This window comes from Tetrao urogallus (genome assembly GCF_951394365.1).
Source record: "Tetrao urogallus genome assembly, chromosome: 1".
Lineage (NCBI taxonomy): Eukaryota > Metazoa > Chordata > Aves > Galliformes > Phasianidae > Tetrao > Tetrao urogallus.
Window position 1 is genome coordinate 133,050,273 of NC_136813.1, and position 19,654 is coordinate 133,069,926.

The following is a 19,654-nucleotide window of genomic DNA, read 5'->3' on the forward strand; positions in this document are numbered from 1 at the left end:
ATTTAACTGGAGAACTAATGATTCCAGATGACAAATACCTCTCCAAAGCTGCCAAAATCTCATGGTCATGAATAGCGTTGCTTTTACCTGCTGGTTTACCAGGTAAGGCGACTTATCACTTGCAATCAGGTTTATAAAAGGTAAAAGCAACAAGGCAACAAAAGCTAACAGCAATCCTGCAAATGCTGGTAATATTACAGTCTTTTCTTGGGAAAAAAAAATATTGATGACAAAAATAGATCTTCCTGGGATACTATGAAAACTAAGAGCTCCAAGCGTATCATGGAATACCATGAGCTGCACTTCTATCTTCTCATGAAAGAAAAAGAGCAACAAGACATTGGACAAACCCTTAAATTTTCTCTTTCGTTGGTTTTCTATGTAGGAGCACAGCATCATCTATGACACAAACAGGATACATGACCCAGGAGAAGAAAACGGACTCCACATTTAACTTTGGATAGTGCTTAATAAGCATTGTTGGGACTGAGGTCTTGGTAGACAAAGCAGGTTATTTCCAAAAGCACTGTGATACTGGATGTTTGGGAGTATTTTGAGAGCATATAAAATAGAAAGTTGCTGGATCAGGTAATGAAAAAACTATGCAAACCATGTGAAATGTGATCACTGCATTGTTACTCTCTTTATGCATACATAGCACTTATTTTCATTTTTATTTTTTAACAACTGAAAATGCTGTCAATGAAAATGTTGCACTGCCAAATTCTTGAAAATATATGGCCAGACAAATCTAACCAGATTTGCCTCCTAATTTTAAGAAGAAGTTTGGATTCCAGGATTTATTATCCAATGGTTAATTAGTTTCATCTCAGTCTACCTAAAAATCTAGTTTTTTATTTTTTCTACACTAGTAACTTCGTTGCTTTTTATTTATACAATCTGATTAAACTTAAAATTCTGCTTGCAGACAACAGATAATAAAAAACTCCCCTAGGGGAAAAAGTGCCTTCTGATAGAATAAGTAAAACCTCCTTTAGCTCTCTAGGTAGCCTTAATATGTTTCAATAGAAAAATTAATGGCTGCAGTTTTTGCAAAGACATATTTGTCAGAAGAAATAATGGTTCTTTATTGATATTTACTTCCTTTGTAACTTCCTTTATGACTTCCACAATTCAAAATTTTTCGTGCAAGCTGTGGATGTATTGTTGGAATGCATTGGTACTTATCCTTTATTTATTTTGAATTTCCTTTTACATTCAGTAAGCTGTCAAGAGGAAATCATAAGGCTTTCCTGCTGCAACAGTAGTAAACTAAAAAGCTAAATTAAATTCTTTATAGACACGGACATCTACAAATATAAATTTGAGCAGCGTTTGGCCTCCTTTAAAATGAAGATTTTGAGTGCAATTAACATTAGAATGTTAAAGCAAAAGGTGGGCTAAAACTTGAATTTATTTTCACCTATATTATGAGGATAACAGTGAGACTCAACCCTGAATTATTTCTCTGGGCACTGTTTATACAAAGCTGCTAAACTGCTATATACAAAACAGGCCCTTGTAAATCTCATTTGTATGGAGGCATGAGCATACTGGTTTGATTTGCAACCAAGATATCTAACTTGATTAAAAGGAATTTTACCTTGTGGTAACTTTCAATACATATTAAAGACCAACATACAGTAACAACCTGTGAGAAAACATTGATTGCAACAAGGAACAGCATTTGCTGCAGAAAAATCAGTAAACCTGGCAGTCAGTGCAAAACAAGACAAACGTCAACCACACTGCTAGCTGTATGTGTTAACAGTAATAAAAGAGAAAGCATAACAGATGATCATTTTATGGTACTGATTGCTATGTCCCAGTCCTAACACCAGGTGTGTCCTACTGCACTCAAAAAGGGGAACCCTCTGCAAGATTCTAATTGAAAGATAAGAAGCCTAAAGAGAAAAAATTAGAGAGGGTTTGTTATCTGATTATTAAATTGAATTGCTATAGATTGTTCCATTCCTAAGTGACAAAAATAAAATTTTTAATGATTTCTTCTTTCTTTCTTTCTTTTTTTTTTTTTTTTTTTTTTTTAATTCCTTGAGCTAATTTCTGTCAAAAATGCTTCTGATGGAAAAATGTTGAACAGCTTTAGCGTTACTGAAGTTGAAAAAAAGAGACTCTTTGCAGAGGGCTAGCAGATGTTTTCTGAGTTGTGATTGATGTGGCAGGACAAACCAGTAGAACATGATCTAAAACTGAAAAAATAAGAGGCACAGCTACTCAGACAACTCAGAAAAACAATTGCGACAAAGGGTAAAACACATATGGGATAGGTTATTGTTACATGTGTTAAACAGGAATTGGATTTGCTTCTGGGAAAAAAAGGAGATTAAGTCAGTCATCTGATCTCCTTTTCTTCTCCTTGGTATAAAGAAAACTTTGATGAAATGTTAAGACACTAGGCAGGCTAGCTAGGCTGCTGTTTGCCTTTGGTCAATACCTCACCACAATCAGAATGGCAAATTATCAGTTCCATCAATTAAAATCATAAGTGCAGAAAAGTTCATTCGTTGTTTATCCCAGACAGTATTCCTGTGTACTCAGCAAGCTCAGTAATATCAAGCAGATATCTCTCAGAAAGCAGCAGCCAATTTTGGAGAGAGGGAAAGATCTCCAGTGGCCATTTGGACACTTAAATATATTTCCTTGTATTTGCCTCCTCTCAGTTCTTTGTACTTTGGCATTTTTCCTCCACCAGCACTTATACAGGAAGTAATATGGATACAAATCCAGATCACCTACCTGGAGTCTAAACAGTGACATAAAATGCATTCACTAGTTGAGAGCCTAATTTGACTGGTCTGCTTCTCTGTGCTTTGCTGATATTTTGATAATTCTTTGTGAAAACCACAACAACAACCACAGGCATCTAACAGTGCTGGGACAAACAAAATTAATTCAAATGATGCTGAAGTCACTCGAACATCCACGAGCCTCCTTGTATTCTGAGCAATCAACCCTTCTACAAACTCACTTCCATGACAAATGCTACTTGGTGTGTGTTAGTCATTTCTTCCAGAGATTACGAGAAAGCTTTGGGTATGTTAAAATTCCCACAAGTTCAATTAAAAGAATTAGTAGATGTACATTCACTGTAAAGAAAATGGACAAAGGTCTTCAAATCATTCCTTATGAGGTCTTAAATGAATAAGCAGTGCAAAATCTAGCCAATTGGAATAAAAATATGAAGCACCATTTGGTATAAGCTTGGGACATCACATGCAGTGGAGATGTCATCATGGAGAGAATATAAGAAGAAAACAGATCAGATGATATCCTTACTTTTTTGATCAGAAACAGAAATATCTTCTCTCACCCATAAGGGATACAGCAACAGTCGGCATGTACAAGGGAACAACTGGAAACCCAGCAACACTCCTGCTGATACCGGTTAGCTGCAGTCTGCATGTATACTACTGTTTAACAGACAAAAGTATATGCAAACAACGATGGAAACTGTTCTTAGAAGGTGATGGATGGCATAATTAGATTTTCAGACACTTTAGGACAAGCATCTTGATAGCACAGACTCTCTCTCCCATGGCTATGCCTCGTGCCCATTATTTTGACTGAAACACCTGGGCACTACTTGAAGAATGAAAAAAAAGGTGTTAGAAAGAGTCTAATCCATCCAGAGCAATTCTGAAAAACACCCTACTTAGCCAGGCTGGGATTCTTGACTATCTTCATGTCTTCGGTAGCAGCGTGGGGTTTATCTTCCTCAATTGGAAGGGACTGCCTAAAACTTGATGTGGTCCTATGGTTCTGTTTTGCAGACACGCTGAATAATCATGCCAGCATGAGCAAAAATTGGTAGGATAAGGCTGACAGTTATTGGGTACATTTGTAGTTAGTGCTATTTTTAAAAGAGCTGCATAGCAGAGATTAAATAATAAATATTCCTCGGATTTCATTGGCATTCCTTAAATATGAGAGAAATCTGTATTACAAGAAGTCTGTACCTCTGTGAGTAATATTCTTTGCAAAGACAAGATCATCTTTTTGCCACACATAGTTAACCTTTTCTGCCAAAAAATATGCAATGTCATCATTCTGCAGGTTGTACACTCAAAGAAACATGCGTTAGGTCCTTACTGTGTAAATCCTGCTCACAGGAATGATCTCTACCTAAGGGAGATGCAGTGCTAGAATCAAATTACTTCCTTGAGTAATGGTGACCTAAGTAAATAAAAGACTTGCAAGTCTGCCTTGAGTTTTAAGTAAAATGTGAAGAAATAAGTTTAATGAGGATGTTTGGTTCAGACTGTTCTCTCCTTTTTTCTCCACTCCCTTCCCATTTGCAATGAAAGCACAACAAATTGGCCACTTGAGATTAAAAGCAGCTAGGCAATAATATGGGGAAGGTGATGCAACTTGTCCTCACATGATGCCTTATGTGCTGGAGAGATGGTACAGATGGTTGAGAAGTCTTGTTGAGAAGAGTGGAGGAGTATGTAAGAAGTCAACACAAGAGCATGATTTTTTAAAGCTTTTAGAGCCAAGAGGAATGAAAGGAACTGGACTTTGCAGTCACTGATGTGATTAAATGCAATAACAGCAAAGTTTAAGGCAAATTTTGCCTGAAGGTACTTGCAGCAATTCTCTGTGTTGTCAATTACTTTTGTCACATGGGTTTGGTGGCAATAAACTGCCAAGGTTATGGTCTCCTCCAGCTTACTCTGTTCTTTGGTATCCATGCACAAACCTTTCAAATGTTGGAAACTTTGATCAAACTCCTTCTTATATTTTGTAATCCATCTATGGAAGATAACACAGATTTCTCCGTTCACATGGTATTTAGACTATAACCACATATGCATCAGGAGGATGAACTTAAGCCCCTAACTCCATTAGTGACACTGTATAAATGCAAAACAGATGACTGTCAACTTCACTTTGCCAAAAGCATGCATTTTTGACAAGAAATCATCTTCCTGACTGCCAATGTGTTTTTCTTAAAACTTAAGACTTTGTATATACAATTCAATTAATAGAAATAGGCAGTGGTTCACATTTCTTTGCCATATTAAAAAAATGCCTGGTACTTGAAAGAGATGTCATTTTGGATTTCTTGAATTCTGTATTTATTACCTCAATTACATTATTTCTCCAGCTATAGAGAGTGGTGTTAATTTTCTTGGATTGTCTGGAAAACAGCAAGTACAGCAGAAAATTTTGATTCTGCATTCAACTAAAACCCCCCAAAAACTCAATGCAAGCCAAATAACTGCACTGTGTATGTTTCTTTCAGTGACTATAAAATAGTGTCTGCAATAGATTCAGTCGTGCTTCAATGGCTGGGTCAGAAATTGAGGGACCAAGCAGAAGAGCAACCACAGGCAAGACAGGAAGGTGCAGGGCATGGAATAAGTTAAGTGTTACAAGTTACACACTGAGATACAGAAAGAGCTATGAACACACAGAGTTTCTGTATGCCCCATCCTCATCAGCCAGCAAAGTGGCACATCCAAATTGACACAATGCTACAAATGGGAAGAAAGAATTCCCCCTGGAAAAGGGGGAATTCAAAGCTTATTAAAAATCACCATTTCATTCTCCCCATTTTGTGCAGGACAGACAGAATGTGGAGGTTCAGGAGCAGTGTGCGTCTGCAGCAGGAAGTAGGCATTCTGCATGACGCTTGATCCTTATTTACTGGTTTTGCCTTCCCCACTCTTTGGCTAGCATGGCTTTGAGACTGCTTCAATTAAACTTGAGTTCAATGTGTCCTGTAAACAGATTTATCTTGACCAGTATTGTACCCAAGAGAAATCACTATGTCTGTTCTCCCACTGGTTGGGTACACTGCCATTAAATCAAGTGTAGCTGAAGACTTATGCCTTCAGCACTAAGAGGTCTTCAAATATACAAGTACCAACAGTCATTTTTAAAAATAATTTTCAAGAGCAAATTCAGCTTCCTGATTAAAAATCAAACATGAAATAGAGGATTTGCTAAGCCTTACATTAGGAGAACTGTCGTGGTGAGAGTTTGACCTGACCTTATTGTCTTAAATCCTGTAGTTATTCTACAATTTGCTACAAGTCCCCTCATATTTTTCTATTGTTGTGGTGCTTTGGGAATTATGAGACCATACAGACAATCTACCCATGATTTGAATTTATTAGATTCAATTACACTCCTTAAAAAAGAAGAAAAAGGAAATACTGCCAATTTTAGAGTTCACAACAAGCTTCATTGAAATATGTGGACTATAGCCTAAACAATTTTAAGCATTTTTAAGCCTTTTTCCTTTTCCTCGTCCCCTCAAACTGACTGAAATTAAGTATGCACAGTGTACCTAGTGCAGTGCCCCATATAAAAAAAACCCCTAGACTGGACTGTTACTCCTCGGGTTTTGTTGCTTTACCTGCCTACAATAGGGCAAATAATAAATGCAGCTAGATGACTTTGCCAATACAGCCTCTCTCAATTGGCCAAACCTTCCTCATCCACTACTGTTTTCATAGAATGCTTAGCAGCTTTTATCTTCTTTCTTTTTGATCTCTCTTTTTTGTTGTGCGTGGTGACATGCATATTGGAATGAATTAGATCTAGCAAGACATTACAAGTAAAGACAGGATACTTTGCTACATATCACAATGTTCAAAGAAATAAACTGAATAATGTCAGGGAGTTTGGGATGGGGATGGGAGAAGATCGGTAATGAGAAAACACCTCAATGAATATGGGGCAGAGAACATTGCTAGTACTGAGAAAGCAGTGTGAATTTAATAGAGAAGAACATTTCACAACAAATGAGGAGTAATCATAATGGTCAAATATAAAAATGTTTAAGTTTTCCATTCACTTTTTCTGAACATGCTTACTTTCCACGGGGACTCAAAGTAATCATGGGCTTTTACGACAGAACCATTCTGAAAAATAAGTAGTTCTACTTAGTCATTCAAATACATGTACGCAGTAGCCATATCCAAGCACTCATGAATAAAAGGTGGCACGTTCTTCTTCTAGTGGAACAGACAAGTTTCCTCCCTAGCTTTGGTAACGATACCATGTTCTTCTGCCAACACAAGTACTCAGTAAGCAGAAGATCTTGTTGAAAATGCAACTACGGAGCACAACACATATTGATCAAATTATTTGGCTTTCGAGTTATGTAGAAGAGCGTATAAATTAAGTTTGGCACACATCAGATAGGCCATAACTAGTGGCAACAATGCAGTTACATGAAGACAAAGTACAAGATAGAGAGGATGAACGGAGTGAATGAGGTGACATAAGTGAGCAGCATGAATAAAGGGGATAGAAAAGGAATTTAATAAGTTAAATGGGCATGAGTTAGCATGTGTAGGAGTAACTGATTGCCCTTTCCAATAGTCAGGAGTGATTTTCTTTTTTAATTGGATCATGCTTCTTCACTGCCAAATTGGATGCCATTTTTTTGCCCTTCTCTAGAACAAAATGTTTAAAATAAGTTTTAAAATATTTAATAATGCAAAATGGAGATACAAGAGTAATCATCAGAAACCTGCTGCCACAGAAGAACTGACTCAACTCTGTCCCTAGAAAGCCTCATAATACTTTACCCCTGCCAAAGGAGATATTGGGTAATAGTTTCCAAGACACTAAAGCGATTAAGGTTTGGTATACATGCTGATTTTGCTCTTGTCTACTTATGTCCACCCTGGGAATTGTTTTCCTTCTCTTTCCTTTGTCAAACCAGAATATTGATCTTAATGCTATGTTAAGACAGATGCTCTGTTGCACATGTGAGGGTTTTTATTTCAGTTTTTTAACAAGAAAGCTGCTTTGGTACAACAGGAAGTATGTTGAAATAAAACACATACTGCAAAAATTATGTTAATATGACTATAACAGAATAGTTGAACAGAGCAGTTTGGCCTGTACATCAAAGGTCTAAAGTGCTATGTCTAATTCTTAAGCATAACTTAGCATTTTAGTACTTAAATTGCCCATGAGCTGTTGAGAATATTCAACATTGATTTAACTGTTAATTCCAGGCTAAACCGATTGGGGGTGGATTATATTTTTGAAGTGTGTTAATTTTGAAAAAAGTTAATGATAATAATAATAATAAAAGAGGTTGCTGAATCATTCCTTTTGACTTCTATTTTGTTCACTGTTAGCACTGGGATGAGACCTGCGGGCAGTACCTAACTCCTGCTCTGCAATACACCTCACATAATCACAATAAAAACTGTACTTCTCATCCCAAATAATATTTTCAGGAAAGGAACAAAAAATCCTAATTAAAAAACTCAACAACAGAAACAATCAGTCCCTTCTGCACAGCAGAAATTTGTGGATACTTAAAAGCAACAGGAACCCAAAGATGCAGCGTTCAGCACTTCTGATGAAAGCTTCTCCCATGATGCTTTTCTGACCTGGGTACAAAACGTCTATCTCATACTTTAAATAAACAGTCCATTGCCTTCCTTGTGACAAGTGGTCTTGCAAACGTTCATATAGCCACAAGGAATAAAACTGTCATCTGTTCTCTTGAAGACTATGGAGTATTTATGCCTTACAACAGTCATCCTGATGTAGTCTTCAGGCTTTGTTGAATTCATGACCTCAAACCCATTTGATTTTGGGAGGCACTAAATTAATTTGGCATCTCGGACAGCTTGATCTTAATAAAGATTACCAACAGTACCATTACCTTTCTGCATGTGGGTGAACTAACTTTTCTGCTTGCAGATGAACCACTTTCTCTGCTTAACAGTTCTGATTTTTTTTTTTTTCCTACACAACTGAGAGGTTTTTGTTTTTGTTTCAAGAGATAGCTGTGTCCCAAGCATTGGTAGGACTTAGAGAAACGGGATTCTTAGTTGTGATACTAGTGCTCCGTACCTATCAATCTGAAGCGCTCAGATATTCCTGCCAACTCAGGTAGCTGGCATTGGTAGTCAGTATGGGACACAGAATTAAAAGCCACTTCTGGAAGTGTTAAACCTTGAACTTTTATTTCATTTTCGCCATCTGCAAGATGCAGGTATTAGTACTTTACTCTAGAAGCCAATTCACACGTTGATTCCCTCACTTCTGACAACGCATGTGAAAACTCTCAATATTCTTGAACAGGTCATTTATGCTTGAACTTGAATACAAAAGATGTTCCTCTTAAAGTGGATAATTTCTTATGAATTGAGCCAAAAATACAAAATTCACACAAATTCTTCTTGGCTCAGAAAAAAGTGATTCCATCCTTTCTGCTCCCACATCACCTGCCAATCTCTCCACCTCAAACAACCCATTTCCCAACCTCAATCTAGATGAGTTTAAGATTTGCATGCAAAAATTCACCATGTGCTTCATAATTTTTTTTTCCCTTCCAAATAGTGGTAATTAGATCTGGATCTCAATCCAAACAGCAGATGTTGGGCTTTCCATGCTGAAGAAGGCTGCCAGTGACCCAGAGGATCCTCTCTTAGTAATCACAGTATTGCCACACATGTACAGAATCTGCTAAGAAGAAGTGCAGTGCATGGAACGCTCCTGTAATGTCAGAACAAGTCTGTGCAGGTAGTCTCCTCATAGTGAAAAAGGCTGCTATATTTTGGAAGGTGAAGAAAAGGGAATTTTCTATAGAGGGAAAGACACAGCAAGGGCAGTGTGTATAACTCTCAGCGATGCTGATAATGTCTCAGGGACAGCACTTGGGTGGGACCTCGAGGTTCCCAAACCTCCCAAACCTAAAACTCTGCACTTTTGTGATACTTAATAGAGTAACCTCTAGATGGTTTCTCCATTTCATACTGGTCTGGTATCTCGTTGTCTAGATTAGGTATTTGCTAGTGTGCACCAGGCTCCCTGCCTGTGTTCTGCTGCAAATTAATTACTTAATGAGAAAATCCACAAATGGACCATTAGATAGGTTATGTTGGTACTGAGATCATATAAACAATATGGATATGTATTACATGAGATGTGGCTCTCTCAGCTTCCTCTAGTCCTCTAAAAGCATCCAGCAAAGATTACCGCCCTCACAGATGATATGTATCGGAGGGATGAATTTCAAGCAGGACCTAGCGTGAAGGGATAGTTTTCTTCTGTTGAATGTTCTTGATTACACGCACAAGGGATATAACTTGTTACTACTCTCGAAGTCTTGGGACACTTTTGAGCTGACAAACCTCCCTTTGCCTTGAAGAAGATAGGATGTTCTCTAAAAGAACAAGAAGTATAAGGGTAGTATAAAAGTAGTTCAGCCCACGCCAGAACCACTCTCAGGGCACATCCCAGTCAGCAGCATCTCATCAGGAGTGCTACAGTCCACAGATGTTTAAATCTGAGCATTTTCCCCTTACCACTGAGCATACAGACAATTAGTAAGTGCCAAAAAACTGAGAGAATGGGATGGAAAGAACAACAAAACCTTTGTTTACAGTCAGGAATTAAGTGGGTGCTGGAGTAGACTAAACTTTATGAGACAAATTTCTGCCAAAAAAGATTTTGCATTCTGCACTAACTGAAGCTATTGCAGTGTATGCAATTGTATGAAACAAATGACTACATTAAGACCAAATAATAATGCCATTAATTTCTTTTATTAATGGTTCAGCTCCTCCCACAGAGATTCTCACCTTCCATTTAAGAAGTTTCTACCCTATATGGTTGTGGAGAAAAAGCCTGAAGACGCAGCTGTGATATGATCTCCTGGATCAGAAAACACACCAAAGAACCTCACGCCTCTTTTAAATCAAATGAATCATTTTTAAGCTTACATCACAGCATTTATGGTAACCTGACTCAAGATTTTTGAATGACTGGGCTTAGAAGTACTTTAACATATCAAACTAGCAGGCTTCCCAAATAAAAATAAACAAAGCTCTCTTCATAGCTCTTCTGGAGATTAACTCCTTTCCTCTTGCTGCATCACTTACTGCTATGAACAAGGAAAGCAGTGACAACTTTCAACTAACCATCTTATCGAAAGTCTGTGCATCCCATCTAAAACAGTCAAGATAAACAATATAATCCTCCCATGCTATGAGTACATATTCCACTTCCACAATAGAATTACCAGATTTGTAGTTACTCATACCTTTACTGTAAATAAGAAAATGAATATTAAATTGTTAAAAGTTGCTTGAGGACTTCCTTAGATGCATTAGAAATAATTTAAGCAAATAAGACATAGAACATGACTATATCGCTGCCCTGTGTCCCGTTGATTCTAAATTGCTCCTAGCTGTCTACATCACATAAAAGGAAGAAAATGCAATTTTAATGAAGTAGCCCGTCTCCCCAGAACCAACACAAATGATCATATAGCATTTCCACCACGATCAGGAATATACAATGCCAGCAGTATACCATGACTTTATAATTACATAAAGGATTTTTTGCTCAAAATTTTGAAACTCTTGGATCTCTCACTTCCATTACTTATGAAGGTTGCACAATCACATCTGACATGCCATGAAACTTCCATTGCCCCCTGCCCACGTCTGGTCATCCTTTGATTAATATCATCTTTACCACAAAGCTACATTCATTTGAAAAAGACTTCCCCACCACACCAAAAACAATCTGCATCATATACCATCTTCAACATTGCTTTACAAATTACTCCATCCTCATTCCACAGACATACATATAACAAAAACAATGATGTTACTCACTAGGAACTCCAGACACCAGTCGTAAGGGACGTAATACTCGGAAAGCCCGCAGTGCTTTAACATCAAATCCGGCACCTTTTCCTCCTATTGAATTCCCCCCATCTGCTTTGGTTGCTTGTTCTAAAATTGCACTAAAAAGCCTGTAAAAAGAAAAGAAACGAGCTGTAGGCAGACAGCAAGGCTTGGGCTAAACAAGAACAGAGATCATCATCGTATCACATGAGCTATCTCACAGACCTGTGAAGAGTGCCACACATGTCACTCAACATTCGCATATGGTGGAGGAGAGACAGACTCTTCCCATATGCAATAGCCTAACGGTGATGTCTGCACCGTTTGCAAAACATTGATTTCTGGAACAGACATAAACATGATGCGTTCCTCCTTCAGCCCAATGGTTCCTTTCGGCCAGCTGTACCTGTCTGCCTGTTGGTATATGAAGGTATGCTTCCTGCACTGGGTGCTTTGAAATGATCATTTTGGCAATGTCTCATGATGAAAGTGCATGTGGTCAGGTTTTGGAGGCAGCCTCCGGTAAGAACATACTCATGGGAAGTTGAGTGGAAAGGCAAGAAACCACAAATTGTTGGTGTTACCCCTTCTGCTGTTAACATTTTTTTGCTATCTTTATTAACCACCCATGCACCATGGGGAAAGAATCATTCATAATTAACTCAATAATTAATTATCTGTCACTCATTTTACAATGAATTAAGATTTACCAAGGTCCCTGCAGGTAGAACTGGGTTTAAAAATTAGAGCTCCTTCAAGGTGCACATTTTTAGATAAGAGAGTATGCTCAGATTATGTGTTTGTGTACCCATTTGTAAATCCCTTGATGCAGTGGCTATGGAAAGTGCAAAACTGTAGGAGTCTTATTATTAGAATATTTTATTAGACCAGTCCAAGTGTTTTGTCTTGGCTAGTAGGAGTAGCTGTTTAAGATGTCTCTATCAAAACACATTTGAAAAGGCAGAGCAAGGCAGGAAAGAATTTTCTTCTATGAAAAGGATGAAGGCTCACCCTGTGTATTAATAAGTGTTTGATTTAATAAATTAGCTGTCAGGAAGCAGCTTCCATGTTTCTGGTAAAACACTGGAACCTTTGGGGGAGTACGGATTCCTCATGAGTTTGCTAATGACATTACTTTCAGCCTCAAAGCTGTCGGCTTGAACCCAGCAAAATTCAGCGAAGGTTAAAAGATGTTCCAGTCTAAATGGATGTTTGGCACTCTGCAGAAAACTTTGCCTGCAAGTGGCAGAGACCCTATGGCCCACAGCATGCCATGGAAGCACTAGATGTAACTTTAAGAAGCTGCCTGGGATGCAGGCAGCAGTCTGGATGAAGTGCCCTGGATTGAGTGCTGGCTGATTTGTCTCCCAGACATCACAGTCTGCAGTGCCTCTGTCAGGATCTCATTATCTACATTCTTAACTGGCAGACTCCACAGAGAGCCCCCAAACTGCATGTAAAGCAGAGACTGAGCTGCCTGATTGCTTTGCAGGGAGCTCTGCAGTCTGCTTACAGCCTACTGATAGGGCTGCAAATATAGGGAGCTTGCCCTGAATAGAAAAAGGATTCATTTACTGAAGCGTCTAAGCCAACACTTTTCCCCAGCACTAAAACCACAGAAAAAGATGGATTAGTGAGATGCAAATGTGAAATTAGTTTCTTAAGCAGCTTGGTTTTTTTTCTTTTTTTAATTTTATTTAAAATTTCATATAGAGAGACTAATAAAACTTGTCATCTGTGACTGAGAAACTCCTAACTGGATCTATTGAAAGCCTCAACTACAGGCACTGCAGAGAGATTTAACAACTAGGTAACAAGTGTGGGAAAAACTGTGTGGGGGGAGGTTGGATGCTGAAGCTGTAGGTGTTGCAGACTGTGAAGCAGGATGCAGAGAAGACAAAAACAGAGCCTATCAGAAATACTGAGTTGACTACAGACACCACAGAGAGCGATAAACAAGGGCTGATGTAAGGAACGTGAATTATTGGAATGTATGTATTCCTTGAGCTGTGTATACAGATTATACAGAGTCGCAATTTTCTGCTGGTCTTCATAATAGAAACACTGTAGGTCAAATTTGGCTTAATATATTTCCAGAAAGCAAGTGATTAAGCTCTAGAAGTGTGCTCTACTTCTTATTTAAACATTTCTATCTTCCTAGTCAACACAATTCCCATACTAGATGATGACTGACATTCCCATACAACAGTCCCAGTCTCCTGGGATCCTCTGGAAGAAAAAGAATCCACTGTAAAAGGTTTCTTATGCTGTTTTTTTCAGATGTCTTCAGGTTGAGAATAAAATGTCGCAGAACTCTGGGTCAGCAGTTATGCACGAGTGAGGGTCCAGTCTCCTTGCTGCCCATGGTTGGACCTACGTTCTACCAAACAGCAGTTTGTGGCAGCTGGCATCAAGGGCATTTCTCCTGCCACTCATGCAGTGAGTAAACCACGGACTGCTCTAGAATTCTGAATCCTAAGAAAAGCTACAGATGTTCTAAATTAATACAAAAGATACAAAAACAAGGTAAAGCAACTCATTTCTCTGGATCAAGAACCTGCTTTCTCAGAGTAGTGCAGCTCAGCTGTAGACCTTGTAACCCTTTTGTGTGCTCCCATACTGACACATGCTAAACGTGCTATCTTGAGGCATGGAACTGCCTACTTTGTCAGGAATAACTTGCAGCTATTGCTGCTTTTAAAAACCCATGTTTAACCTCAAATTGTTACTCCCGCTAATCCTGCTTTAGCACATTTGCCCCATGCTTAATATCTCCCTGTGCACTAATCCTGCTTTTTACCAATGCAATACAACTTTTTCTTTATTTGTTTCACTCTTCCCTCTTTATACCTGGCTCTACACTGTGTCCAATCTGGCCTACTGAATCTTTATTCCTCTCTCCAAAGTTAGATGACACCCTGCCCTATCTGTCCTTTGTTGCTCCTCCTGAGGGGCAGCTCTATGGCTCATAGGGTACATCCACCACATGCTTTTTGGGCTGTAACTTTGTTATGACCCAGAGGGAAAAATAAGACCTGTCTAGAAATACTGCAGATGAGAAGACACAGAAGAAAGGTAAGGATTCTGACTGCCTCTTCCATCATCCTCTTTTAGGAGGAAAACCCACACCCCATATACACTCTGTAGTTTCTACAATCTCTATCTAGTCTTCCTAGATCGTCACCTAATTGCTTTCCAGTCCTAAAAGAGACAGATAGATGTTAAGCTACTGGTATAAACTATGAGGCCAGAGTCCTTCTAGTTATAGCGGGGGGGAAGCCTGCTCTTTGATGAAAATCTGTGGGAAAAGGTACTGTAGAGCAAAACCCTGCTCTTTCTGTCTCTTCTCTGTGGGAGAGTTAGCTGAAATGCAGGCTGCAAGCAAGATGTGAGAGGATTCTTTGCACACACAGGAATCAAAGTTTAGACGACATAAAAATGCAAGCAGGCTGAGCTCTTGTGGCCACTGAAAATCTTCACTTTTTTTTTTTTCTTTTCTATTTTTTGAAAGAATTCAGAAATTGATCTTCCTTCCAGCTAACTACTTTCTTCCATGCTAAACTCATGCTCAATTTTCATTAGGATGTAGTATTTCCACTGCAGCAGTGCAGTTAACATCTTGATTTCTGAATTTCATCTGTGACTTGACTACACCTGAACTAAATTCATTTGATAGGCATGGAAAGCAGAAAACATATTTCTATCACACAAAATGTGTGTATGGGCACAGTCCAATTCTGTTTGTTTGATTCAGACCTACTCATGACACATGAAGCTGGCATCACTGTTTCCACTTTCTCATATTTTTCTGTTTCCTTTCTGATATTTGAAACATCTAAAAGGTTTTCTCTTTGCTAGATGACTCTAACAGCAGCATGACAGGGCTGCAACCTGCTCTACAACTCTTCAGTTCCTCTGTGAGGAAAGCATGCTGATTTTTAGAGCATAAAAAGGAACCTGTCAAGGGCCTCCAGAATATAAAAAGGAAACAGAGAACTTAGTATTCGTAAGGCCAAAATCAGCAGAAAAACACAGCTGAAAGAGTCCTCGTAGGTATAAATAAATAGTAGGCTATAATGATTTTTATTTTCACTGTGTTTTGCAATTCACCTGTGATTTGTGAGTGTGGAAGCATTTGGGTCCGTCCTTTAGAAACTTCCCAGAGGCCTTCAGGAAGACATACTGTGATCACGTTTTCCAATCTATTCTGAATTTCAGATCTTTTCCAAATACCTTCGCTGATTACCTTCCCGAGTAAGCCTGCCTTTCAAATTATGACACCTTTTTACTGGCAGAAGCTATGGGTCCTTGGAGAATGAGTGTGCTTGGCAGACAAATCACAGCATTGCCAGGAAAGACAGATAGTCTTCTAACATAACATTGTCAAGTTAGTCTTTTCTCAAGAGAAATTTCCTCCAGCAGCCTAATGGTAAAGGACATTGCTGTTTTATCTGAAAGTTTTACATTTTCCAAAAGAAGAACAGTAAAATTACAGGAAATAGGAAACAATTTGACTAATTGTCAGTGCTTGTGGGTTGTGTCTCATTAGGCAGCTTATGGGTGTGATCTCTACTCTTAACTAATAATGTTCTTATCCACAGCGCTTCTGATTGGTACCCACAGACAGACATTTTTCTTTAAAGTAGTATTTAATGGTATTGCTATAGCAGGGTCACAGGCTATTTAAAGACAAGCTAGAATCAAGCCTTAAAAGACTTAACTGATGAATAAGCAGATCTCCTGCACTGCAAGAACGATAAGCTGTTATAAGCCCTCAGGTCTAAAGTGCATCCTTTCTCCTGGAAACACAGCAGTTGTCTTCACTTATTCCTAAAATTTACACTCGGTTCTACACATCACCACGTTTCTCTTATTCTATTGCCTTGCATATTTTAAGGTAAAGGAAGGCAGTTATGCTGCTTTATTTTCTCAAGATATACCAAATTATAATTTAATCGATCTAATGGGTCTTAACTGATCTAATGGATGGGGCTTTGAGCAACCTGGACTGGAGGGGGATGTCCCTGCCTGTAGCAGGGGTGTTAGAACTGGATGATCTTAAAGGTCCTTTCCAACCCAAACCATTCTATGATTCCATGATAATTACAGAATCATTTAGGTTGGAAAAGACCTATAAGATCATCAAGTCCGACTAGCACTTACGACAACCAAGACTAAACTGTGCTCCTAAGAACCATATCCATGCTGCACAAATACATCAAGGCATGGAGACTCGACCACTTCCCCTGGGGTAGCCTATTCCAAGGCCTGAGCACCCTCTCCATGGAGAAATTCTTCCTGACATCCAACCTAGACCTCTCCTGGCACAACTTGAAGCTCTTTCCTCATATCCTATCACTTGTCACCCAAGAAGAGAAATGGTCATTTCCTTGATGTAACCTGCTTTACGGTAGTTGTAGAAGGTGATGAAGTTTCCTTCGGCTTCCTCATCTCCACACTAAACAAGCCCAGCTTGTATAGCTGCTTCTCATGTCTCTTGTTTTCTCACATCTTCACAGCAAATCCATACCTTCCTGCTGTGAGGGGGCCCAAAACTGAACATAATACTGTCAGGACTTTGGTTTCACCAATGCCCCATACAGAGGGACCATCATAAGTAGTAAGCACTACATACTAAGTGGACTGAGAGATGAACAAAGTATCTAAAAACCTTTCCTTTGTTCCCTTAGCTTTCATCACTATATGAAATACTTCCCAACTAGACTTTCGAAAACAACCATCACTGAAAATGAAAATAAGGCCTGAGGCAGAACAAGCACAAACATCAGTTACCATGGTCTTTTTTTTTTTTTTTTTTTTTTTTTTTTTTTTTTTTTTGATGCTTCTAATATTACTGTCATGTTGTTCCTCACCTCCCAGGCCAGATAACCCCCTCTGCCCAGTGCTACAATCGTGCCCAAATCATTCAGCTTTTTCCAACAGCTTCATCAGTGGCCAGAAAAAGGTGCTACAAAGAAATGCTGATACAAGTCTTTATTTCTGCACTTTTCCTCCGCCTCACTTTCCCTCACTTGTATATTTTTGTTTCCCCATGGGGCTACCGCTCTAACAAACTATTGAAATGCCACTGAAATTTAAACATGATGTCACTGAGGTGTTTCAGCCCCTAGGAGAACATGACAGGGCAGAACAGGAACAGATGGCATTGCCACGTAGATTTTGCAGAGGGCTTGTGGAGAGAAATAGCAGCACACTGGGTTAGGCTGTGGCAGCCTAGGAGAGAATTCAAACAGATAAACATCAAACGGACCCATCTGGCCTTGAAGCGGAATCTGTCACTTGAGATTGTTACTATTTAACAGAGACCATGGGGTCTTGGCCATGTTTATTATGCTGTGTAATCCCACCCCAGTTACATTTTTTGTTGCCCATCTAGAGACTGAGAGCTGCTGGAGGCAAGAGCGGGTACAAGAGCTGAGACATGCTGCTTCTGCCCTAATTGGCAGGGGAATTAATTTCAGCCTGTATATCATCTTGCTGATTAACTGTCTTGGGAGGAAAATTGAAAAGGACTGTACTTAAACTAGATATAATGCCGCCCTGTGATTTCTGGAGTCTTGCTATCTAGCATACCAATGGAAGAAGAGGTAACACACGACCTTTCTTTAAAAAGTCTTTCTCATAGAGATGAAAAGGAAATAATCATATTCATAGGAGTTCTGTTCTCCAGTATTTCCTCACCAAGCAGTGATCCCAAGGCATGTGAGATGTCTGAGGACATTCAAAGGCAGAACCAGCTACAGAATTGGGCAACAATAACAGGGGAGGGGTTGGGGATTTGCCAATTTTCAATTACTAATTCGCTGTGCAATCTTCTGGCTGCGGGCAGGAATGAAGGGCAAAGGAAACTGGGCACTGCTGCAAACGGAGGAGCTATGCCCACTTTGAGTGGTGATGTCTTGGGAATAACAACTGGTGCTGACCTGTTCTCTCTCCCCTCAGTAGAAACTCCTTCCACCCAATTTTCAAAGAATCATAGAATGGCATGGGTTGAAAAGTACCTTCAAGGTCATCTCATTTCAACCCCCCCCTGCTATGTGCAGGGTTGCCAACCACCAGACCAGGCTACCCAGAGCCACATCCAGTCTTGCCTTGAATGCCTCCAGGGATGGGGCATCCACAACCTCCTTGGGCAACCTGTTCCAGCACATCACCACATTATCCCCAGAATGCTGAATGAAAGCAGTAGGGAACCAGTAGTACAGAGCAGAAAACAGTTTGCTGAAACAGTTATTTGGGACCATCCCAAAAATGGTCAATTTGAACTTTGATTAGAAGCAGAAATTATAAGGAGCACTGATGACTCAGAGTGCCCTCTTTAATCTTTACCTGGGAGTTGTACTTAAAGGGAGCTTAGTAACAGAATACAGAACAACTTTTTACAAAAAGGTAGATAATGATAAGAGAAGGGGGAGTGGTTTTAAACTAAAAGAGGGGAGATTTAAGTTAGATGTTAGGAGGAAATTTTTCACTCAAGAGGCCAAAGTGAAGCCCTGGCACAGCTGCCCAGAGAAGCTGTGGTGCCCCATCCCTGGAGGCATTCAAGGCCAGGCTGGATGGGGCCCTGGGCAGCCTGAGCTGCTGGGTGGCAGCCCTGCCCATGCAGGGGGTTGGAACTTGGATGACCTCTTCCAACCTAAACCACTCTATGATTCTGACGAAAAGTTTCCTTGGGAAAGAGGTGGAAAGACTGAAAGTTTTTGTGGGCGATGACATTCTGTAATAATGGAGCTGTGGGAGGGTGGGACCAATTACTGAGAAGAAAAAATACCTTCTCTCTTTGTCTTCGGGATAGTTTATTCTTCATTCCTTCCATTCAGCAATCACAAATCAAGAACCTTATTTATCTCTTACATTCAGTAAGAAAAAAAGTGGAAGGTTCTTTACTTTGTTTTTATTCAAATATATTAAATGCCAAGCTTGAAAAACACAGAGAAGAGACTGCAGCTTCAAGTGGAAATGTGATAATATATATATAGTTATATATATAGTAT

General features: G+C 39.2%; 1 protein-coding gene across 1 annotated transcript in view; it reads right to left on the reverse strand.

The window, feature by feature from the left end:
- Window positions 1–19,654, reverse strand: part of CACNA1C (calcium voltage-gated channel subunit alpha1 C) — a gene marked incomplete at both ends in the record, with an annotated part of 471,149 nt that overhangs the window by 179,134 nt on the left and 272,361 nt on the right. The window contains one exon of the mRNA XM_079548089.1: window positions 11,628–11,767. Within this exon, the coding sequence (XP_079404215.1) occupies window positions 11,628–11,767 (140 nt within the window). The remainder of the gene's footprint in view (window positions 1–11,627; window positions 11,768–19,654) is intronic.